We start from the raw sequence: 25,001 nt of genomic DNA on the forward strand, positions 1-25,001 counted from the left end.
TTAGCGAGCAGTCGTCCGCGAGGGGACTTATTTTTTTTTTTTTTTTTTTTAATAAAGTTTATTTTGATTGTTCGCCGGTTCCCGCCTCCTTCTTCCCTGAACATTGCTACAACCAATTCCTACGAATGCGCTATAATCAGGCAATCATCAAGTTCATCCATACATTTTGTGAACATACAAGCCAAAAAGGCAAGGGCAAAAGTAACAACCTTGAACTGGTTAGCTTTGCCTAAAGCAAACCTGAGGATTTCCCTTTGTCTGTAGACTATGGGTCTTCATTGCGGGAGAGCTACCTACCTGCAGACTTCCTTTCCAACCCTGCTCCAACACAGCTGCCTGTAATTTCCAAGTTATTCTGAACACCTTGATTAGGTGATTAGGTGGTTTGGATTGGGCTTTGATGAACTCAAGACCCCTGCCCTAGACTGAAAATGGAATATGCATCCTTCAAGCCAAGTTCATCAGATGCAAGTCCAGGATTGGCCGCAAACGGTCATCCTTTTTCAGCACAAGATAAAATCAACTGTCATATCGGATTCCTTCTGGAAAGGAGGGACTTCCTCTATTGCGACTTTCTCCAACTAGGTATGAAATCCGGCTCCCGAAAGAGCCTCCATTAAAGTGAAGTGGGCATGGCCAAAACTGGATAGAATACTAGAGATCTTCTAGACTTGAAACACAACTCTCTATGTGCAAACACCTCCCTGTTGTAACCACAACATTATGGTCAAAAATGCACAGGTATAGTGGTCCGAAATGTAGAACATAGCGAACATGACTCAATATAAGGGGCCCAGCATACACCAAGAGAGCACACCTTGTTGTAACCACCACATTATGGTCAACCCAAAAGGGAAAAATTAACCACCTAACTCAATATGAGGGACCGAACATATACCATGGAGACACACCATGCTGTGATCATGACAATGTGGTCGTGAGCAATGTGCTTCAAGGACATTATGGGGTGCTGAAACATGATAAATCCAATAATTCACAACTCCAACATACAGAGAGTTAACAAACAATCAGCATTTAGTAGGCAAATTACCACACATGTGGGCTGATAATATTACACCCCCCATTTTATGAAGTATTATGTTACCACATAAGTCTAATATGGCAGACTTTACACTTGTGTTCCCCCAGTGTTTTTTCATGAAACTTTTGGCATGACAAACTCCTCAAACTTATCATAATAAGAATGTAGTTTTTTGGATTCATGACTGATAATGTTCATGAATTATAAACATCTCATCCCTTTTTGCCTACCCACAGGAGCAGAAAGCTGCACGTGGTTTCCTCTGCCAGTGAACATGAGCTGTACATGCTGACGAAATCTCTGAAAATTTATCCGGCAAGTTTAATGAAGTCCCTATCCATTTTTGGCGTAGGAACCCCCGATGAATCTATCATTCCACAGTAAATAAAGTTCTGACACCATGTATTGTTCTTGTGTAGTCACCCAAAATAATACCATACCGAGAAATAACTAAGAGCACACATGTTTGTGTCTGACTTCAGTCTTTACTCGATGAACACTACTTCAACATGAAAAGGAGTGAAAATAGGAATGAAACTCTGAATATATAAAATGAAACCTGAATATATATAGAATGAAAGTGTGAATACATGGAATGAAACTGAATATATGGAATGAAAGTGCAAATTTGACAGTACTATATATATTATTGGTACTATGTATATATTACAGTACTTTTATATATTGGCTTGTATTTTTAAAATTCAGTATCATTCAAATTATAAAATTAGTGAATTTCATTAAAAAGTGTATTATTAATTATTCTGTCCCTTGACAGTTTTGCAGCATCCCTCCACCACTCCTCACTCTCTTCTGGCTCCTATCCCAGTTAATGATGGGGGGACTACTCTGGGTTTGGGCCAGATCCAGAGCTCAGGACCCTCCCCTTGGACGGCACACCATATATATGGCATACTTTACCCTGATATCTGATTACACGTACTTGTGAAATTGTATATTGATAAATTATTCATCTGCTTAACGATTTAGTGCACTAACACTGCTGTAGTTTATATAACAGCAGTCTCTGACAGCAGAATGCTACTTTGTAGTAAAATTAAAACTATTTCCTTGTCAAATTAGAATGATATCTTAGTTTTACCACAAATATATATCACCTGTCATTTTCTTTTCTTAAGATATGTGCAGATGTGCAGTCTATCAATTAGATTTGAGTCGCAGCACTAGGAACGGCCACCAGCAGGCGATGTGAACGCAGCTTTACACTGAATCCTTTAGATGAAAATTAATAGGGTCAAATTGTAAATGTTAAAAAATATTTTAGTGTGTAATCACTTAGTAACTTGTGTACAGTTATTACATAATTTGACAACTTATAAACCCTATCCACCTTATTCCTGACAAGTTTACTGTGTTTTGAATTATGGGTGGCACTTCAGGTTTGGGGAACTTCCATTCTAAAACTAATCATTTTAAATCATAAGGTTGCCCTACAAATAAAGCTGATCCGTCAGTTTGACTCAATGAGCTATCAGTTTTCTTTCATGTTTTATTTAAGAATAACATGAGAATAACGTAACATTTTTACCGTGACATGTTATTGTCACGTGTCAGTGTTTGTTTGTATTTTCATCATTCACATGTCTTCCTTTGTTCTGTTTTCCCACCAGTCATTGGTTTCCTTGGTAACCCCCATTAGTTAATCTGTCACACCTCTTACCTCGTTAGTCTTGTCAGCAGTGTCTTGTTTCCCTGATTTGGCCCTATGTATTTAAGCCCTGTGTGGTGCCTTGTTCAGTGTCTGATCTCGGTCCTACTAAGTTTTTTGTATTATTATATTGTTATTAAACGTTTGTATTGGAACGGTGGACTCCTCATCTCCTTCTGCACCGCACCGCCACAGTTATAACAGGAATATCTATAGCAAGAGCTCTTTTCAGTCACTCTTTCCCTCATGATTATTTTTCTTTTTTTCTTTTACGTTCCACTGTAATATGAAAAAGCTCAACATATACTGCACATTTGTGGTCTGTTCTCAAAGGGTTAATTTATGATATATGCCATTAATAATTCACTGGAATGTACGAAGTATCTCTCTTTTTTTCTCCCCAAATCCTCACGTCTCTTTCCAGGTTTGTTTTCACAGATAAATACAATTTATTATCTGTCAAAATGACTGAAATCACTTTGAAATATAGTATCACGCAATACAGATATCCTAATACAGATATTACTACAGTGATACAGTCTGATTTTTTTTGTGTTTAAAGATTCACGCTTTTGGGGTTCCCTTTCAAGGGAACTCGAGCTGCGTTTGAGACGCGGTGGGAACGCTCTGCGTGATTACGTCGTGAAGCACGTGTAAAATCAGTCCAATGGAAGCCCGCTACGACATAGGTGACGTCATAGACCAGGAAACTATAAAGCAACCCTGAAATCAGGCCGCGATAGCTTCTGCACCTTCAGCAAGCGCTCTCTGTATATCTGTCCTTGTCTATTTATTGTTGTCTGTCAAGCCCCTTATATATATATATATATATATATCACTATGGCGAGCAAGCAAAGTTATAAACCTTGTGTTGTGCCCTGCCCTCGTTATATCACGGGTGGGGACACACATCCTATGTGTATTGCTTGTTTGGGAGTGGAGCATGCCCAGTCAGTCCTCGAGGGGGCTGACTGTGAGCATTGCTTGAGTTTGTCTATGAAAACTCTCCGCTCTCGCCGAGCGTTCTTTGAGGAGGACGGTTCGGTTCGCGCTCCCCGAGGTGCGGGTCCCGCTGCTGCCGAGGCACAGCGTCGAATTTCATCTTGGGGTTCGCAGATGGATCTAGTAGCGGGGTTTGAGACGGGCCCCGCCCTTTCTCAGCCCTTACCTACTGGATTCGGTGTCTTTGCCCAGGAAGGAGCCCGCTCTGCGGCTTCTCCTTCCCAGGCTGAGGCACCAATATTACGGCTATCCAGTTCTGAGGATCTGGATGTCGGTAGTATGGGGGATATTGAGTGTTCGCCAGCTCATACCCCTGCTGATGAGGAGCTTATGGAGGTTTTATCTCGTGCTGTTACTAAATTAAATATTGAGTGGCCAGCCGATGATTTCGATGTTGAATCTAGAAAGAGTCTTTTAGATGAACGTTATTTACCATCTAGATCACGACCTCCTCGTCGGGAACTCCCGTTTTTTCCCGATCTCCACGCCGAGGTTTCGAGATCGTGGATTAAACCGGCGTCTTTCAGAGTGCATAACCCACAAACTAAGAATTATAGTAAAGTTCAAGGGATTGATCATTATGGTTATTTGACTATGCCTCGTGCTGAAGACACACTAGCGAGCTATCTCTCCCCTGAGTCTTCTTCTTCTCTGAAAGCCCCGACGTTACCCACCAAACCATTAAAAAATACATCTTTGTTGGTGGGTAAAGCGTAGTCGGCAGCAGGTCAGGCCGCAGCATGTTTGCACACTATGTCGATTCTCCAAGCGTACCAGGCTGACCTGCTGAAGGACATAGATGATAGTGAGGAAGTTAGTGCTGACGCAATTCGAGAATTGCGTCGCACGACAGATTTATCTCTCCGAGCCACCAAGGAGACGGCCAAGTCTGTTGGCCGCTCTATGGCAGCCTTGGTGGCCACGGAACACCATTTATGGTTAAATTTATCAGAAATAAAGGATAAAGATAGATCTGTTCTTCTGGACGCACCGCTGTCACCTACAAGTCTGTTCGGCGATGCTATAAATTGTGTCGTCGATAGGTTTCAAGAAAATAAGAAACAAGCGGCTGGGTTTCAGAGGTTTCTTCCTCGCCGGTCTATTGTCCCCGAGGCTGCTCGTAGTATAAAGTCTGAGCAGCCTCATCCGTCTACGAGCTCCGCTCACAGAGTTCAACAAAAACAGAGCGTCGCCGCTCGGGCACCTCCTCAATCTACGGTTCCTGAGTGGCGCTCGCAGCCCAGACCTGTTAGGGGTAGACAAGATCTGAGGACTGTTATCTCTAGGAGAGCTTGGGCTAAGAAGAAGTCCTGACGCCAAGGCTATCAGGCTTCTGAGGGTGGTCCCCTCCAGGGAGGAACGGTTCCGAGGAACCGTCCCTCCTTGGCACCCTCCGGGGGGCGACTCTCCGAGGAGAGCCGCAGCGCTGCCACTTCGGTTGTTCCCTGCCGGTTCGCCGCTTCAGGGCACCGAGGTGTCAGCGTCCCCGTGCAATCCTCTGAGGAGGGTTGTAGAACGGTCAGTTCGGTTGTTCCCTGCCGGTTCGCCGCTTCAGGGCGCCGAAACGAATGTTCAATCAAATCCAGAGGCCAGTCTCGAGAGACTGGTTCCCTTATCGGAATTTCTGGCAGCGTGGAAACTTCTGCCAAATATTTCTCTATGGGTCCTGCACATAATAGAAATGGGTTACAGAATTCAGTTCGGTTCTCGTCCGCCCAGATTTCAAGGAGTCCTCCCCACGGTGGTGGACTCACAGCAGGCTCTGGTAATGGAGCAAGAAGTACTGACACTTCTTGGAAAGGGAGCTATAGAAAGGGTTTCTCCTCCCAGCAGAGAGTCAGGGTTTTACAGCCGTTACTTCATTGTTCCAAAGAAGGATGGAGGGCTGCGTCCTATTCTAGACCTGCGCCAGTTAAATAGCAGGGTTCAGAAACTCAAGTTCAGAATGCTTACACTCAAACAGATTGTATCACAAGTTCAGTCCGAGGACTGGTTTGTCACTATAGACTTGAAGGACGCGTACTTCCATGTATCTATCCATCCTCATCACAGGAGGTTCCTGAGGTTCGCTTTCGGGGGCGAAGCATACCAATATCGGGTTCTTCCATTTGGCCTAGGTTTATCTCCCCGCACTTTTACAAAATGCGTGGATGCAGCTCTGGCTCCGTTGAGACTCCAGGGCATCCGCGTATTAAATTACATCGACGATTGGTTGATTTTAGCTCAGTCAGAGCAGGTGGCGGTTCAGCATCGAGATGCTGTTCTGTCCCACATAAAGAGTTTGGGGTTGCGGCTAAACACCAAAAAGAGTGTGCTCCTCCCTGCTCAGAGGACCACTTTTCTAGGTGTAATTTGGGATTCGACCACAATGCAGGCACGCCTGTCTCCTGCTCGTATTTCTGCGATTCTCACAGCCGCAAAGAATGTGAAACTAGGCCAGTCACTCACTGTGAAACAGTTTCAGAGACTGTTGGGTCTCATGGCAGCTGCGTCCAACGTTATTACTTTTGGCCTTCTGTACATGAGACCCCTGCAGTGGTGGCTCAGGACCAAGGGGTTTTCTCCGAGGGGAAATCCGTTCCGCAAGATCAAGGTCACGCGGCTATGCCTTCGTGCCTTGGCCTTGTGGAAGAAACCTTGGTTCCTCGCCCAGGGCCCAGTGTTGGGGGCTCCTTGTCGACGCGTCACACTTTCGACGGATGCTTCCCTCACGGGATGGGGGGCGGTCATGAGTGGCCGCTCGGCGCAAGGTCTGTGGCAGGACCATCAATGTTCCTGGCACATAAATCGTTTAGAGTTGATGGCGGTATTTCGAGCACTCAAATATTTCCTGCCAGACCTGAGAGGCCATCACGTGTTGGTCCGCACAGACAACACTTCGGTGGTCTCCTATATCAACCATCAGGGGGGTCTGATGTCACGTCACCTTTGCAAATTGGCCCATCAGATCCTCCTATGGTCCCAGGGGAAGTCACTGTCGCTCAAGGCGGTATTTATTCCGGGGCGTCAGAATGTGGGAGCAGATATTCTGTCGAGACAGGGGCTGAGGCCCGGGGAGTGGAGACTTCACCCAGAAGTGGTGGAGTTCTGTGGGAAAAGTTCGGTCGTTCTCAGGTAGACCTTTTCGCATCATCAGATTCAACCCATTGTCCCATGTGGTTCTCTCTAACGCACCCAGCTCCTCTCGGTCTGGATGCTATGGTGCAGGTGTGGCCGAGGCTGCACCTGTACGCCTTTCCCCCGATATCTTTGCTTCCGGGGGTTCTGGAGAGGGTTCGCCGAGAAGGGGCTCATCTGCTACTAGTAGCCCCTTATTGGCCGACCCGAGTTTGGTTCTCGGACTTGGTGTCTCTTCTGGACGGCTCCCCCTTGGAGATCCCAATCAGGGTGGACCTCCTGTCTCAGGCCGGGGGCACGATATTTCACCCTCGGCCGGAGTTGTGGAAACTGTGGGCCTGGCCTCTGAGGGGGCCAGGCTCAGGGAGACCGGTCTTTCGACCGATGTTGTAGAAACCATTCTTCAATCCAGAGCTCCTTCCACGAGAAGGCTGTATGCGCTAAAATGGAAACTTTTCACCACGTGGTGTGTTGAACGTCAGTTAGATCCTGTTAACTGCCCTGTTGGTTCAGTTCTTGATTTTCTGCAAGACCGTTTCTCGGCCAGGTTACCTCCTTCCACCCTAAAGGTTTACGTGGCGGCTATATCTGCCTACCACACCCCTCTGGGGGGTACTTCTATTGGGAGAAACCCTCTAATTACTCGCTTTCTCCGTGGTACATTGAGGTTGAGACCTGCACTGCACTCTAGAGCACCGGCTTGGGACTTGGTCATTGTACTCGAGGGTCTGGCTTTAGCTCCCTTTGAGCCCATCGAGGAGGTTTCTGAAAAGTTCCTCACTCTAAAGACTTTATTTCTCCTTGCTATCTCATCTATCAAGAGAATTGGTGATTTACATGCTTTGTCGGTTGCTCCTTCATGTCTGGAATTTGCACCTGGTATGGTGAAGGCATTTCTCTACCCCAGGCCGGGTTATATTCCTAAGGTCCCACTGAATGTTGGATGCCCAATAGTGCTGCAGGCCTTTTATCCTCCACCCTTTAATACCCCTGACCAGGAACAGCTTAACCTGTTATGTCCAGTCCGGGCTTTACATGTCTACGTTCACAGAGCTGCCCTGTGGCGTAAATCTGAGCAACTATTTGTTTGTTTTGGGTCACTCAAGAGAGGATGCCCTGCATCTAAGCAGGTTATGAGTAAATGGATAGTCGAGGCTATTTCATTGGCTTATGAAGCGGCCGGACAGCCTTCACCTATGGCTGTGCGGGCCCATTCTACTCGGAGTATGGCGGCCTCTATGGCCTTAATTTCGGGAGTTTCCCTTCTTGACGTATGTAATGCGGCAGGATGGTCCTCTCCGCATACATTTGTGACCCGTCACAGAAACCAGGGACACAAGTCGGCAGCACAACTTTCGAGCAAAATGAGAAAGAAGAGTTTTTTTTCAAAATTGGTGATTTTCAATTTTTTGGAGAATCTGTTAATTGAAATCACGAAGAAGCCTCTCCATGTTTGAGATAGCAGTATTGGTATATTTAAAAGCTTACATTTTGAGGTTGAAATCGGCTTGTTTTCGGAGATTCTAGCATGCAGTAGGGGCGTGGCGTGTCATTGTCTGTGTGTATTTCCATACTGAATAACCCGGCGCTTTTGCCCCCGCCCTCCAAGTCAACCACATGGCTACTTATTATGCTGTGCTCTGGCCAGCTCTCTCTGATATCAAAATTCAATGAAGATGGATGCCGCAAAGATTGTCGCAGACGAGATGAACCGTCTGGCAGTTACACCGAAAATGTTTTCGCCGCACTTCGTGGGCTCGGGAAACTGAACCGGAGGTATGGGCGCAGCGCGCTCGCCCTCAGTGCTTCAATACGGCGGCTCGGCTCGCTGACAGCGGTGGCTGGCTGTTTCATATGTGACGGAGAATCGAAATAGAGGATGCAGTTAAGACCTTTGCTGCTGCGATGAAGGCCTGCCGTGCGTGTTTCTGAAATGTAAGTTAAGCTTCATTTGCTCTTTAGTCGTTATTTAAGATGCTGAACCTGCTGATGATATAATGTGCTTGCGGACATTTCATTTGTGTGTGTATACGCACATAAGAAAGTGGTGTAAAGAGATTTGCAACAGTAATTTGAGGAGGTGAAATGTGATTATTTGGAAAATTGCAGAAATGACTGCTTAAAGAAAAATGCCAGCAGGCATTTGCCTCCTACATAAACTTTAATATTGTTGACATTTTGGGCACACGAGCGTTGCGTACTATTTGCGCTATAGATATGTAGGCCTATGGCTTATTGGTCTTTGTTTGTTTTTGTTGGTTTTGCGTTATATGTATATGGCATATTGGTCTTTGTGTGTTGTTGCTGGTTTTGCGTTATACTGTATGTATATGGCATATTGGCCTTTGTGTGTTGTTGCTGGTTTTGCGTTATATGCAGGCTATATGGCATATTGGTCTTTGTGTGTTGTTGCTGGTTTTGCGTTATATGTATATGGCATATTGGTCTTTATGTGTTGTTGCTGGTTTCACGTTATATGCAGGCTATATGGCATTATTGGTCTTTGTGTGTTGTTGCTGGTACGTTGCAAATAGAGGGGCAGCACAATTGTTTTTCGCCTAGTGCGGCAGAAGTGCACTCATTCGAAGTGTAAAAAAAGCTGTAAAGCACATGGAGGAGCTTTACAGGGGGTATGGCTTATCTAAATGAGATGTAAATGAGCCCTATTGTCACCCCCAGCAGCAGAGACAGGTGAGAACTGCACAATCTTTAGCTCGTTTTCTCCTCTTTGAGCTTTTTTAAGTGCCTACTTTAAAATGGCCACAACTTCTCCAAATATTATCAGATTTCCACATGTTACACATCGTTGGAAAGCTTGGATATTACACTCTCAGAATCTATGAATAACTCAAAATGCCCCAGAACCGACTTGTGTCCCTAGTTTCCGTGACTGGTCACATTTGTCAGGTTTTATGACCTTGACCTCTCCACTCCTGGGGCGAGGTTGCTTGCTTCTTAGTGTGCGCAGGACCTCACACAGAACGGGCATTTGTCATTATGGCGTAGTGGGTATAGGGTTCCCACCGCGTCTCAAACGCAGCTCGAGTTCCCTTGAAAGGGAACGTCTCAGGTTACGTATGTAACCCTGGTTCCCTGATAGGGAACGAGACGCTGCGTTTGCCTGCCATACTTCCTGCATGCCCTGATCGACTTGCTTCAGGTTTTTCAGAAGCTATCGCGGTCTGATTTCAGGGTTGCTTTATAGTTTCCTGGTCTATGACGTCACCTATGTCGTAGCGGGCTTCCATTGGACTGATTTTACACGTGCTTCACGACGTAATCACGCAGAGCGTTCCCACCGCGTCTCAAACGCAGCGTCTCGTTCCCTATCAGGGAACCAGGGTTACATACGTAACCTGAGACGTTATTCATGGTCTGTTTAAAGTACCTTGTTGATGTTTTTACACTATTAAATGTGCTTTTAATGTTCAATGGTTGAAGGTCAAGTCAAGTCATCCTCATTTATATAGCGCTTTTAACAATGTAGATTGTTTCAAAGCAGCTTTACAGAGATAAAGATATAATTTAAGGTAACAGAGATTGGTTTGGTTTTATAGTGGTTCTTGAAAAATGTTTTTTCCAGCTAAAGTTAGTTTTGATTGATTCACTTCCGTCTAAATGATCATTTGTTATTAAATTAGGGGCCGCTAAGACGACACCGTTCTCTCTAAACAGACTTTAAACGTGAACCTGTGGTAGACGCTGATGGCGTTCACATGCGCATTAAGAATTGATTCTATAGTTATGTGCGTTTGAATATATGTGCGCAGGTTTGTAATTCCTTACACACCATGCCTAAACAAACTACTTGTCTTGTCTATAAATTTTGATGCAGAATTTTATTTTATCTTATCACTTTGGGTAGGTACGCGAACCGAAAAATTCCACAACGCTTTATCTGTAGAGTGGTATAGGGATCCTCCATAGGGAGAGGCTAGTTGGCACTTCAGCACTGCATTGTCATCAGGTCCAGGCGATAGTCCTTCGTCAGATCCGGATACGGCCTGGATCCAGCAGGCTGCGGGAAAACCTCGGGATAAACAAAGACACTAAAATTAGCGTAGACGCCATTCTTCTTATGATGTAACGAGTACATCAGGATTTAAGGGAAGTGTTCCCAGTTCCGGCTGACCTAATCTAAGCAGCCTAATATTGAATTATAGAAGTCTATAGAGTGTTATGTGAATGCTAGGTCAAAGAGATGTGTTTTTAGTCTAGCTTTGAACTGACAGACTGTGTCTGCTTCCCGGACAATGTTAGGAAGATTGTTCCAAAGTTTTGGTGCTAAATAGGAAAAGGTAGAGTAGAATAATGTAATGTCATTGTACACGGTTCAAAAAATATATATTATTGCGTCCAGAGCTAGTCTTTCTCTGATTGTTTACAGGTTAGCGGAAGTTACACCCATAATTCACTCAAAGCGTCATGGGGCGCAGGAATAATGTGGATACAACAGGGGTATCCAATCCTGTTCCTGGAGATCTCCCTCCCTGCAGAGTTCAGCTCCAGCCCTGATCACACACACCTGAACCAGCTCATGACCTGCAGGAGCACTTCTTTACAGACAGGTGTGTGTGTGTGTGTGAGAGTGTGAGTGAGAGAGTGAGAGAGGGAGTGAGGGAGAGGGATAGATAGATCAGGGCAGGAGCTGAACTGTGCAGGGACGGAGATCTCCAGGAACAGGATTGAGCACCACTGCTATACACCATAAACCTTAAACCCAAAAATGACTGTAAAACTGGTGATTTAAACAACTTTACAGCTCAAATAATACCAGTTTCTAACAGAAGAAATAGCGTAAGCGTTTTTTATAAACTTACACACTTCAGCTTTAAAAACCTACATAATGAATTTCTTTTATAAGTGAACTTCAAACTGATTTTTTTCCTTTTCTTTTTGTGGCAATCAATTGAGCGTAATTTGTTTTGAACCCAGAATATTATTTTAATAATAGATGGGTGTAGCAGGATTGTGAATGAACCTTGCTCAACCTTCTTCAGACCCCCAAGAGCTCTGACACAAACATTAGTAGTGAAAACAGATCTACAGTACAAACAGTGGATTCCTATGGACACATTCACACCACGGCTGAACTTTTGCACACCAACATTCTTGGCTCGGTGAAAACAAACTGCAAACCCTTTAGGACTAGTCATACTGCACTCATCTAATTTTACCAGTGACACTCAAAATATTATTTATAATATATTAATATGGGAAAATATTACATTTTAGCTTAACCTCCTATGGTGGCCGAGAGAGCTCAACGCGCTGCAACCGAAGAAAACACATGCAAATAGAAAAAAAACACTTGCAAATTAAGAAAACATCTTAATAAGTTTCACAACACATGTGTGCTCCAAGTACTCACAACACAACCAAATACAGAAACACGCTGCAAAAGTTCACAACACAACCACATACAGAAACGCACTGCAAATAGCACAGACCACAATGGAAATGTTTCCAGGGGACTCCAATAAGTGACGAACCCGGCTTTTAAAATCGCATTTTTCCATCTTAAAAAAATTTCTAAATTATGTCATATGCTCACAATGAAAAATGCGGAATAATTAGTTCATAAGCATGAACTATGCGGAAGTGGACCTCAATGCTAGATTATTGTAATGCTATTATGGGTGGTTGCCCTGCACGCTTAATAAACAAACTACAGCTGGTCCAAAATTCGTCAAGTAACCTTTATTTATATAGAGCTTTTTACAATACAGATTGTTTCAAAGCAGCTTTACAGAGATAACAGGAAAATAATTTTGTAATAATATTGTTAAATATAAAATTATATGTCCCCAGCCGCTAGAGTTCTTACAAGAACCAGAAAGTATGACCATATTAGCCCGGTTCTGTCAACACTGCATTGGCTCCCTATTAAACATTGTATACATTTTTAAATATTGCTGATTATTTACAAAGCACTAAATGGTTCAGCTCCCCAGTACTTGAGCGAGCTCTTAACGCATTATAGTCCTTCACATCTATTGCGATCTCAAAGTTTCGGCCAGTTGATAATACCTAGAATATCTAAATCAACTGCTGGCGGTAGATCCTTTTCCTATTTAGCACCAAAACTTTGGAACAATCTTCCTAACATTGTCCGGGAAGCAGACACAGTCTGTCAGTTCAAAGCTAGACTAAAAACACATCTCTTTGGCCTAGCATACACATAACACATTATAGACTTCTATAATTCAATGTTAGGCTGCATAGTTTAGATCAGCCGGAACCGGGAACACTTCCCATAAATCCTGATGTACTTGTACATCATAAGAAAAATGGCATCTACACTAATATTAGTCTCTCTGTTTATCCCGAGGTTTACCGCAGTCTGCCGGATCCAGGCCGTATCCGGATCTGATGAAGGACCTGCGCCTGGACACGACGACAACGCACTCCTGAAGTGTCACTACTATCTCCCTTGTGAAGGCCTCCTTCCCTTTACCTCTGTACTGATAAAACTAGCAAAAGTGGATTCAGACTTGAGCCATGCGCTTTAGACCATGCGCTTAGACTGTTAAAATAGGGCCCTTAATGTTTTATTTGTTTCTTTCAACTATTTGACTTTAATTCAAAGATTTTTTTGTGAATATTTTAAATGAAAGACTGAGAAATTGCAAAAACAAATTTTCATATTTTCAAGGGTGCCATTATTTGTGTATCCCCTGTCCAGTGTCTCCAGTGTCCACCAGACAGTGAGCTCACCTGCTTCAGAGAGATCCCGTAAGGAGCTGCTGAGTGCACTCCTCTTAAGTCCCTCTCCCATTGCGTAGGAGTCGTCCAGGCTAGTGCGGCCCATGCTGCCGTTCCCCGTCTCTTTCTTCAGGCCAGACATGCTCTGAGACATACTGGGCCTGACCACCCCTTTCTGCTTCTCCAGCTCCGCTGCGCACATCCAAACACACACAGTTCATTCATATAGCACACACTACCACTCGAACAAACTAGAGCATCATACCTCATACTACTCTTACCATAACATACTATAGCAAAAAAACAAAATTACCCTGGTATGTCCATCAGAAATGAAGCCGACAACAGCGAAGTTAATATGCAATCAAATATTTGAACCGAAGCCAAGCGAGAAATTAGGATGAATGTAAAAACAACATTGACGTTCATCTGATTGATATTCACATGTGAAAGTGGCCCAGACTCTGACAGGTAAACATGCAAATGACATTTAATATGATACTTTAAAACAAAAGCAGAAGTCTTATGTTAACTATGAAGATTTCTGAAAGAGTCCTTTTCTCAGTTTCTGCTCTCTTTAATCCTAACTCTAATTCTGCATCTGTTCACTGTCTCATGATGCTCAGTGATGTCTGAGATCTGCATGGGCCGCTCACAACCGGGTCTGGAAAAGATGAGGATCAGGAAGAATAAAGGTCTGTTTACACTCTATCCGGTACTTTTCCATTTCCTGGACTTCAGCGATGGACTCTCGCAGGTCGCTGAGGAATTTCTTGCGGTCCTGAGGGTTGGGAGCATTGAAATTGATCAGGACTTTGAAGTCCGCACCTGGAATGACTGAAGTCAGCCGGATACCGTTCGGATAGACTGAGAAAAATGAGAAAATAAACGTCATTTTACTTCAGAAAAATTCATGTAAAGGACTGAGAGTGCCATGAAATGAAGAAATAAAATATCATTCTTTTATATTTAGTCAAAAACAAAAATGTCAATAAAATCACTGAATTAAGCTACATAACTGCATTCCATACAGTGTTCATGCTGGAACTTTAGGTAGACTCTATCTATCTGTGATTTATTTGTATAGTTACATGATTATTGCTGGTGAATTCCTGATTCCTTCATTTTTAAATGACACTAAAGAAAGTTTTTGTTACATATTCATTTCTGATTGTGTATATATTTCTTACACTGGTTTTCAAAGAGCATCACTTGCATCCCGTACAAAGAGAAAGATTGCCTGAAACTATATGTCACTGAATTTTTCTTCTTTTGGAAGATCTTGGTAACCTGTCACAGAGAAGCAACAATCACAATGATCAGAGTCACGTTTGCTGATATCTGTAGATATCAGAAAGTATGCTGTGATGTGTTGTGTGTGTTTGCGTGCTCTCACCACCAGCAGGTCATTAAAGAGGAAGATCTCCCGCTGATGCTGGCCGAGTTTCTGCAACCGGTTTGGATCTGGGACCTCGAACAGTCTGCAGTAGCACACGAGCCTGCGGTGCGCCTGAGACAACACCTGACATACACACACACATGCCGTTACACTCGTGGCTATGTGTTTTTATACTCTATCCTCTTACTGTAAATGCAACCCATAGACAAAATGTGTTTTTGCATTTTTAGAAAGACATTAAGTATGTTTATTAAGCCATTCTTTTCATGAGGACTTTTGGCTACTCCCCACCATATAGCTAATTTCACACACACACACACACACACACACACACACACACACACACACACACACACACACACACACACACACACACACACACACACACACACACACACACACACACACACACACACACACACACAGGGCTGGACTGGGACAGAAAATCGGGCCTGGCATTTTGGCACAGACTGGCCCACTACATATGATCATAAACACCACCCATCTTTGCACGCCCTTGAATATGTTCAACTACTTTTCATTAAAACGACTAATGGCATGTAATGAGTGAGTAGGAACGAGTGAGAGTTAACAGATGAAATAAGTACAAAATTGTAATTTATTAATACAATTGAACTATACTCCGCAGCGATGCATCAAAAAACAAGCTATAAGCTGCACTGGCATAGCAATACCAGTGTTTCCCACAGGATCTTTGGTAAAACTGTGGTGGGTGGACCTCTGTCCCTCTAGGGGGGTTTGGGGGCATGCCCCCCCCCTAAGAAAATTGTGTGCATTTTAATGTTAAATTCATCAATCTGGTGCACTTTGAATGTTAAAAATTAAAAGGTCCAACCCATTTTTAGTGTGCAAATTAAACACAGAAAAAAAAAAACTCTTTTAGTATAAAACTATATTTACTATATTACACTACTACATAATAATAGTTATAATTAATCTCAAGACAGTAGCCTAATAGCCATATATTGTAAAACAAATGCACTGAAAAATAAAGAAAACTTTCATAATTAGTTTAGTACTAATTTATAAACTTGAAAGAGATAAGCACATGATCTTTTATTTTGACGGAAACTGCATCAAGCTTTTATTTTGGCGGAAAACATGGATACAAACGCGTCTCATTAAACTTCTAGTAAATTGCTGTAATCGTCAACAATACAGATGTGGAAATAATGCGTAACTAGGTAATGGGTTCCTACACTCATAGCCAAAGTGTTTTAAAAAGTAGTTCTGCTTACCACAGACTCTACACTTTCTCATCTCTCTCCTGATCCTCCTCACTATCCTCCTCATCAGCCACTGGAGCTGATGAAGGTCCTGCTGCTGCAGAAAACACATATACTTTGACACATTTTACAGCGTCTGCTTGAAGGGCCTATATCTATTTTTCACGCTATTTCTCTGCACATTCCTTGCGTTTCTTCTCCATCTCTCAGACTATAGACAGATACACAGTACACTTGACACTGCACGCTCACTCAAAACACAAATGGGGATTTGTTTCAAGATGTGATTGAGCCAGCCCAGTGTCAATCAAGAAAACAACCAATGGGCCGCTGATCTACGTGTTTCATGGGCCGGTCTGTCATTGCATAAAATATATGAATTTTTTTTTTGACCAATGCATTACATCGGCACTAACCCAGCGCCGTCAATTAAACAAAACAAAACGAATGGGCTGCCGATGTACGAGTTTTATGGGCCGTAAAAAATAAATAAAAATAAAAATATGAGATGTATCGGCCCAAAAAGCACGTCGGCCCCCCGGGCATTTGCCCGGTATGCCAGATTACCAGTCCAGCCCTGCACACACACACACACACACACACACACACACACACTAACCCGACCCCTAAATTTACCCATCACACAAAACTTTATGCATTTTTACATTTTTAATAAAACACTGTTTAGTATATTTTTATGTTTTTAAGGCCATTTGAAATACGAGGACACAGAAATGTCATCATAAATCACGTTCACGTTGTAAAACCCGTCATTATATGAATTCCTGTCCTCATAAATCACAAAAACAATCTCTCTCTCTCTCTCTCTCTCTCTCTCTCTCTCTCTCTCTCTCTCTCTCTCTCTCTCTCTCTCTCTCTCTCTCTCTCTCTCTCTCTCTCTGCCACACACATCATGAAGTATACTTACACATCCGAGGCCTTGGTGATGCGATCCAATCTGTAAAGCAAGAGATAAATGGGTGAATCATGCAATTCACTGTTTTCATTTTTAAGAAATGATAAGAGCTCTTAAACTACGACGGACAGACTCTCATTATCTTCATAAAGTACATGGTCAGTGTCTGGAAAAATGTCTCTTACTTGCTTCTTGCCCACGATGAGCTTCTCCACCTTCTGCACCTGAGACACATGGTCATCATTAGTTTTGAGCTCCTTCTTCTGGATCCGCTCGTAAATCCCAACCAGCATCTCCCGAGGGATGTCCTGTCCATCATCAACCCCTTTCAACACACACATACAAGGCTATAACACACACTACAGCTACTAAACTGGCATTTCATGTCTATATTTGACCATGTATCAAGTCCAAGTGAGCTCATCCTCGACGGATCTGATTTACGCCTGTGAACGTCAGCTTGTTTAATCATAACACTTTACAATAATGTTCATTAGTGTTCATACATAAGGTTCATTACTTCTTCAGCATTTATTAATCTTAGTTGATATTAATTTCAGCATTTACTAATACGTCATTAAAATCAAAGGTTGTATTTCTTCAAATTAGTTAATGCACTGTGAACTAACATGAACAAACAATTTTTATTCAAAATTTGAATTTTTATTAACTAACATGAACAAAGATTAACTAATACAGTAACAAATGTATTGCTCATTGTTAGTTCATGTTAGTTAATACATTAACTAATGAACCTAATTGTACAAGTTGAATAGAGTGAAAGCAACAGTGAGTTTCCATCCAAACCTCGCAGATTCTTGACGAAGTCCTCGAGCTTCATCTTGCGCTCCAGCTTGACGTTGGGGCTGTACATGTCAGTGTTGAGGAGGATGATGGCGAACGCCAGGATGAAGATGGTGTCAGGGTTTCTGAACTGACGGACCACATCAGCGTTACAGATGCAGTAGCGCTGGCTAAACACACACACACAACACACATCGTTCATCTCTAAATGCAATGAGCATCATCTTTCTACAATCAGTGCTGAAGCATCTTTGGCTGCTTGATTATCTTTTTTACCTTGTTTATTTGTTGTTTCTAATTTACTTCAGAATTAAGTCAGAGATAAAACTGCATGTTTGAGTGTGGCGTGTCTGGTGACGCGACAGCACCTGTAAGCCTCGATCAGCCGCTCCACCTTCTGTGCTTCTCCCTGAACACGGATCTGAGCCTGGAATTTCCTCAAAGCTTCGTCCAGCTCCATCCCTGAGAAATCCAGCTCGTCCACCACACAGCTGCAACACACACACACACACCCTTCACATGCCACATCTACACAAACCTGTGCCTACAGCAAGTGGCATTTTGCACGACAAGTTTTTTCAGTTATAAAATGAAAAACGACATTTATCTAATAACACAATAGGTATATAGTAGTATGAAAAAACTGCAAATACTTACTCTAAAACATCTCTATTGAACTGTTTCTGCCGGTTCCCAAGGAACTCCCCAATCATCTGTCGACTCAAGCCTTTCCTCTGCAGGAGAAAGTGTGCGACTCCCACGGGAGTGTCAGGGATGAAGCCCCTCTCCGTCAGGTACTGCACTCCCTTCTCTGGCTTTCTGAAAGCAGAGGAACAGCTCAAGTTAACTCTTATCCTTCTGAACCGCATCCGAGCCGGTACTGGACATGCAGGAGGAGACAGAAAGGCAGTGAAAAACATTATTTGAAAAGAAGAGCTATAAAAGGTATGGAAGAGCTCTTTGAGTGAAAACTAGCAGAATAATATCCTCCTGAGAACCGGGGAAAAAATACGTTTTTTTCTTTTGTAAGAACAGTTACATGTTGTCTGCGTATTATTCTTGTTTAATAAATAGTATTTTGATCTTTGACTCGTGCATGTTAATACACATTACACAGTCTGCGCTTGCAAAGATTATTTATTTTTAGGTTTAGTTCCACATTGCTTGAAAGGTAAGATATATCACATATGTATTTTTATCATAGAAACACATTATAGCTGGGGTTTTTAGTCTGAGGTCCGACGACCCAGGGGGCTCCAACAAGTTCTTAAATAAAAAATAGATTACAATAGTAAATAAATAATAAATAATACATATAGCAGTACTATACATATAGTACATATATGTACTATAACAAGTAGAAAAATAAACATGATAATGTAATTTGATAGAATCAAAAATATTTCCAAATAATATTTTAGACAAAAAAATATACATCTTCAAAATGTAAATTGGGCCTTTTACACAAAACTATATAGACGCCTTTTAAATTTTAGAATGGGGTTCCCTCACACAAGGAGGATCATACTTGAGGGTCTTTGGCATCTAAAAGATTGAAAAACCCTGTATATGGCATAGAAAACATCCTGTTGCAAAAAACAAATGTTTGAAGGTAGATCCACAATGTGCGAGATAAGAATAAATTACACATTGTGCACAATCTGTCTCGCCCACATATTCAGAGAATAAGTGTCAATGTTTACTTACATAACCTCAGCTTTCGGTTCCAAAGATGAAGGTAACTTTCAGGATATTCACTTATTTACCCATAAACATACCCCGGTATGTGACATAACCTGTTCCCTTTCGTTGTCACTCCGAGTTACGTCGGATGACGACGAATGGGGTTTCGCTTAGAAAGCCTATCAACTTCAAGTATTACAAAACGAGCCAATGGCAAAGAAATGCCATGGGTCTGCGGAATTTGCATGGCGTAACTCCGCCCCACCTCGTAGGTATAAAAGGAGGAAGCCGGCAACATGCAGATATGTTTTCGCTTCGGAGCCAAGTGTATTCTTCTCTCCACAAGCCATCTCTGAATTGTCAGCTTCACAAACGAGTACCTTGAGTGTTGGTGTGACGGCGATCTACGGCGAGAACGTGCTTCCTGCTGATCTGTTGCAGTGGTCTGCCAGTCGGTGCGTTTCTCCCCGGGTGCTTCAACACTTGAGTTTTCTCTCACTAAAAGAGCTTACACGTGGCACGTCTTTTTAAAGATGTCTCGCCCGTGTACTTCTGGTTGCGGCAGATTGGTATCGGACTCTAATGGGCACGAGCGATGCATAGTATGTTTGGACATTGATCATGCTAGAGCAGCGCTCGCGGATGACTCATGTTCTCTCTGTGGGAACATGACCATCGTGTCATTACGGTCGAGACTCCGTGAACTAGCAAGAGTGAGAGTCCCCTCATCCACCCCCCGCTCTGCGGCTGGTGGCCAGGGTGACCTGAGGGTTACGGTCTGGAACAAGGCGCCGACTATGTGTCCGCGACCCCAGCCTCCCTCTTCAATGACGGTGACCGCTAGCAAACTGCTGATTCCCCCGGGTCTACCCTCTGCTGGCCCGCGTGTTTCAGTTGAAGCTACAGAGGAAGATGCCATGTCTGTTGCAGCATCACTAGGTGGGTTTGAGTCTTCTGGAAGTGAGGGCTTGTCGCAGCTGCCACCTTCCGGTGTGCATACGGCTGTGCTCGAGTCTGATCCGGAGATGACGGCCATGCTTTCCCGGGCAGCCGCGAGCATCGGACTTGAGTGGAGGCCTCCACCCTGTCCCGAGCGCTCGCGGCTGGACGATTGTTTTTTGGGTAAGGCCGCCGACCTCGTCCTCTGCAAACCTCGATACCTTTCTTCCCGGATGTGCATGATGAGATCTCGAAGTCCTGGAAGACCCCCCTGTCTTCTCGGGACCGCTCGCTGGTCTCATCCGCCTTTCCTCCCCTCGATGAGGCAGCTGCCCGTGGGTACACTGGGCTTCCCCCGGTTGAACGCTCTGTTGCCATGCAACTATGTCCTCAGAGTGCTTCTTCTCGGGGCGAGCCTAAGCACCCATCCAAGGCCTGTAGATTTTCGTCGACCCTGGTGGCGAAGTCTTACAGAGCGGCGGGACAGGCAGCTGCTTCACTGCATGCTATGGCCACTCTGCAGGTCTACCAGGCCCAGATGCTCAGAGACATGCACGAGGGTAGGACAGACCCAGGGCTCTTTGATGAGCTGCGCGCCACGACCGACCTTGCTCTCCGGGCGACGAAGGTTACCGCGCGCTCCCTGGGTTTGGTGATGTCCACAGCTGTGGTCCAGGAGAGACATCTGTGGCTGAACCTGGCCGACATGCGGGACTCGGAGCGGACCCGTCTGCCTAACGCCCCCTTGTCCCAGGCCGGCCTCTTCGGCGGTGCGGTTGAAGATTTTGCCCAACAGTTTTCAACTGCCCAGAAACAGACCGAGGCCATCAGACACATTCTGCCCCGCCGGCCCGCTTCTGCCTCCACCCAGCCGGCCGGGCAGACGCCTCGACCTGTTTCCCGCCGAGGGCGCCCTCCTGCGGCTCCCGCCCCTCCCGCCCGGACCACGCAGCAGCCTCCACCCGGGGCCGGTCGCGGAGGAATGCCGCAAGAAGGCGCCACAGCCCTCTCCTGCCCCGCCCCCCACTAAACGCCGGGCCAAGCGGCGCTCCTGAGACGGGCTGCTCAGGGATGATGATTGTTTCTCAGGAGGTGGTAGCAGGTCCACTCCTTCCCCCGGTGGAGGGCCGGGGGAGAATCTTTTGTTCTCCACTCCCCGCTGCTCACCCACGGGTGGGCAGCACCCTAATGTGGTTAAAAACAGAAACAATCCCCTCTTCCCTGAGCTCACAGAGTTCTCGGGCGACACAGAGCGCCGCCCACAAGCCGTGCTCTCCTCGCCCCCCTCTGTCCCAGAGGCGGTTGACACGGCGTGCCGTCCACGGACCGCTTCGCCCCTGTCCCCCTCTGTCGCCAGACCCCTGGCAGAGCAGGCCCCCGCGGGAAGACCAGCCTGGTCCTCCCCTGGCCCCCTCTGCCAGGGCGCGGTTGCCAGCTGTGCCCCCACATCGGGCCGCTATGCCGTCCACGTCTGGGCCAGTTACTCCGCTTCGCTGCCCCTCCGGGGGGACGCCTGTGGTTCGCATGATCCCGCTGGTTCAGTTCCTGGGAGCCTGGCTAGAGCTTCCCCGTCTGTCCCGCTGGGTCGCGCGGACCATCAGGCTCGGCTATGCGATTCAGTTCGCACGGTCTCCTCCCCGCTTCAGGGGAGTTCGCTCCACTTTGGTCGGTGGCAATGCCCCCATCATGAGAGCAGAGATTGCCACCCTGCTGGCGAAGGGTGCAATCGAGACTGTCCCTCCAGCCGAGATGAGGTCCGGCTTCTACAGCCCCTACTTCATTGTCCCCCAAGAAACCCGGTGGGTTACGGCCAATCCTGGACTTGCGTGTGCTGAACCGCTCCCTTCACAGGATGCCGTTCAAGATGCTCACTGCCAAACGTGTTTTCGATTGCATACGGCCCAAGGATTGGTTTGCAGCGATCGACCTGAAGGACGCCTACTTTCATGTCTCCATCCTTCCTCGACACAGACCGTTCCTTCGGTTTGCTTTCGAGGGGCAGGCATACCAGTACGCAGTTCTCCCTTTCGGGCTAGCCCTGTCTCCTCGCATCTTCACGAAGGTCGTCGAGGCTGCCCTTGTTCCCCTGCGGGAACACGGGGTTCGCATCCTGAGTTATATCGACGACTGGCTGATCCAAGCTCACTCTCGAGATCAGGTTTGCGAACACAGGGACCTAGTGCTTCGGACCCCAGCGGCTATGGCATGTCAATTGCCTCGAGTTGTTGGCAGTACGCCTTGCCCTGCTCCGCTTCCGGACATTGCTCAGGGTTCAACACGTACTAGTCCGTTCAGACAATACCGCCACTGTAGCGTACATCAACCATCAAGGTGGTCTACGCTTCCGCCGTATGTCACAACTCTTCCGCTACCTCCTCCTATGGAGTCAGAGGCATCTGAGGTCGCTTCGAGCCATTTTCATTCCCGGAGCGCTGAACTGTGCAGCCGACGAGCTCTCACGGCTTCAGCCACTCCCTGGAGAATGGCGACTCCATCCCCAGTCGGTCCAGCTGATTTGGGACCAGTTTGGGGACGCACAAATAGATCTGTTTGCCTCCCACGATTCGACACATTGCGCCCAGTTTTATTCCCTGACCGAGGGCACGCTCGGCACGGATGCTCTGGCGCACAGCTGGCCGCAGGGCCGCAAGTATGCGTTTCCCCCAGTGAGCCTTCTTGCGCAGACCTTGCTCAAGGTCAGGGAGGACGAGGAGCAGGTCATCCTGGTTGCCCCTTACTGGCCCAACCGGACCTGGTTCCCCGAACTAGTACTCCTCCCGACAGCACCTCCCTGGCCGATCCCTCTGAGGAAGAACCTTCTTTCTCAGGGACGGGGCACCCTATGGCACCCTCGTCCCGATCTCTGGAACCTCCACGTGTGGCTCCTCGATGGGACGAGGCAGGTTTGAGTACCCTACCACCAGCGGTGGTGGCTACCATCACTTCCGCTAGGACGTCGTCCAAGAGACACGTCTATGCGTTGAAGTGGAACCTCTTCGTCAGCTGGTGCTCTTCTCACCGAGAAGACCCCCGGAGATGCTCGATCAGCGTTGTGCTTACCTTCCTTCAACAGGGGCTGGAGCGAAGGCTGTCTCCCTCCAACCTGAAGGTCTATGTTGCCGCTATTGCCGCACACCATGACCTCATCAAAGGTAAGTCGGTGGGGAAGCACGACCTGGTCATCAGGTTCCTGAGAGGAGCGAGGAGACTAAATCCGCCTCGCCCTCCTCTCGTTCCCTCTTGGGACCTCTCAGTGGTTCTAACTGCCCTGAAGAGTGCTCCATTTGAGCCCCTGCAATCAGTTGAGCTTAAATTCCTGTCTATGAAGACAGCGCTCCTGGTTGCACTGGCCTCCATCAAGGGGACCTGCACGCATTCTCCGTTGACGAAGCGTGCCTGGAATTCGGGCCGGCTTACTCTCACGTGATCCTGAGACCCCGGCCTGGATATGTGCCCAAGGTTCCTACCACTCCCTTCCGGGACCAGGTGCAAGCGCTGCCCCTGGAGGAGGCAGACCCAGCCTTAGCACTGCTCTGTCCAGTACGCGCTCTCCGCGCCTATGTAGACAGGACGCAGTGTTTCAGGACCTCAGACCAGCTCTTTGTCTGTTATGGTGGGAAGCTGAAGGGAAAGGCTCTCTCCAAGCAAAGGTTGTCTCACTGGATAGTGGACGCAATTGCTTTGGCATACCAGCAGCAAAGTCGACCGTGCCCCCTTGGTGTGACTGCCCACTCCGCCCTGAGTGTGGCGTCCTCTTGGGCTCTAGCGCATGGCGCCTCGCTAACAGACATCTGCAGAGCTGCAGACTGGGCGACACCTAACACATTCGCCAGATTCTACAATCTCCGAGTGGAGCCAGTGTCCTCTCATGTACTAGCTTCAACCAGTTAGTACTGGACCCGCTCAGGTGTCTTCGCTTGCTCGCCATTCCACTCCATGGACTGGATACGTGCGATATTCTCCTCAGGTGAGCTTTCCCGAAAGCCCTGAGTTCCTCCAGCACTCCTGACATTGGCGCCAGTGTTTATTGCCTGCGCGTCGGCTAGGTGCCTCCCGTGTGCATGGTCCCCGCCCCTGAGCGACCCCCACATGTGTATTTCCACTGTAAGCCTCTCTGAGCATGTGTCTTTCCCTTGGCAAGCCACCTTGCCACCCCTGGGGTTGAAATATTCCACCTGCGGCTGGATACCCCAGTGTTCTCCATATGTTCCTTCGGGTCATATGTGTATTCTCTAAGTCCCCCCCCCCCCCCCCCCCCCCCGACGTAACTCGGAGTGACAACGAAAGGGAACGTCTATGGTTACGTATGTAACCCTCGTTCCCTGAGTAGGGAACGGAGACGTTACGTCTGCCTGCCACTCTCCGCTGTACCGCGGGGATCGCCTGAGCTCAGTCTTGGCTCCTCAGCGAAGAAACATATCTGCATGTTGCCGGCTTCCTCCTTTTATACCCACGAGGTGGGGCGGAGTGACGCCATG

At 46.1% G+C, this 25,001-nt stretch overlaps 1 protein-coding gene across 9 annotated transcripts in view; it reads right to left on the minus strand.

Moving 5' to 3' along the window:
- The window catches only part of iqsec1a (IQ motif and Sec7 domain ArfGEF 1a), a 137,902-nt gene that overhangs the window by 9,545 nt on the left and 103,356 nt on the right, over positions 1 to 25,001 (minus strand). For 8 of the 9 annotated variants that reach the window (XM_077217729.1, XM_077217738.1, XM_077217732.1 and 5 more), the window contains 9 exons: positions 18,559 to 18,720; positions 18,270 to 18,392; positions 17,905 to 18,071; positions 17,283 to 17,422; positions 17,110 to 17,139; positions 14,932 to 15,057; positions 14,726 to 14,825; positions 14,241 to 14,402; positions 13,548 to 13,727 (listed from right to left, as the gene is read on the minus strand). In XM_077217729.1, the coding sequence (XP_077073844.1) occupies positions 13,548 to 13,727; positions 14,241 to 14,402; positions 14,726 to 14,825; positions 14,932 to 15,057; positions 17,110 to 17,139; positions 17,283 to 17,422; positions 17,905 to 18,071; positions 18,270 to 18,392; positions 18,559 to 18,720 (1,190 nt within the window). The remainder of the gene's footprint in view (positions 1 to 13,547; positions 13,728 to 14,240; positions 14,403 to 14,725; positions 14,826 to 14,931; positions 15,058 to 17,109; positions 17,140 to 17,282; positions 17,423 to 17,904; positions 18,072 to 18,269; positions 18,393 to 18,558; positions 18,721 to 25,001) is intronic. The other variant, XM_077217730.1, reaches the window with a different exon arrangement.

The sequence above is a fragment of the Siphateles boraxobius genome, unplaced genomic scaffold (genome assembly GCF_051911475.1).
Source record: "Siphateles boraxobius isolate OS27281-9 unplaced genomic scaffold, OSU_SipBor_1 76, whole genome shotgun sequence".
NCBI classification, from domain to species: domain Eukaryota; kingdom Metazoa; phylum Chordata; class Actinopteri; order Cypriniformes; family Leuciscidae; genus Siphateles; species Siphateles boraxobius.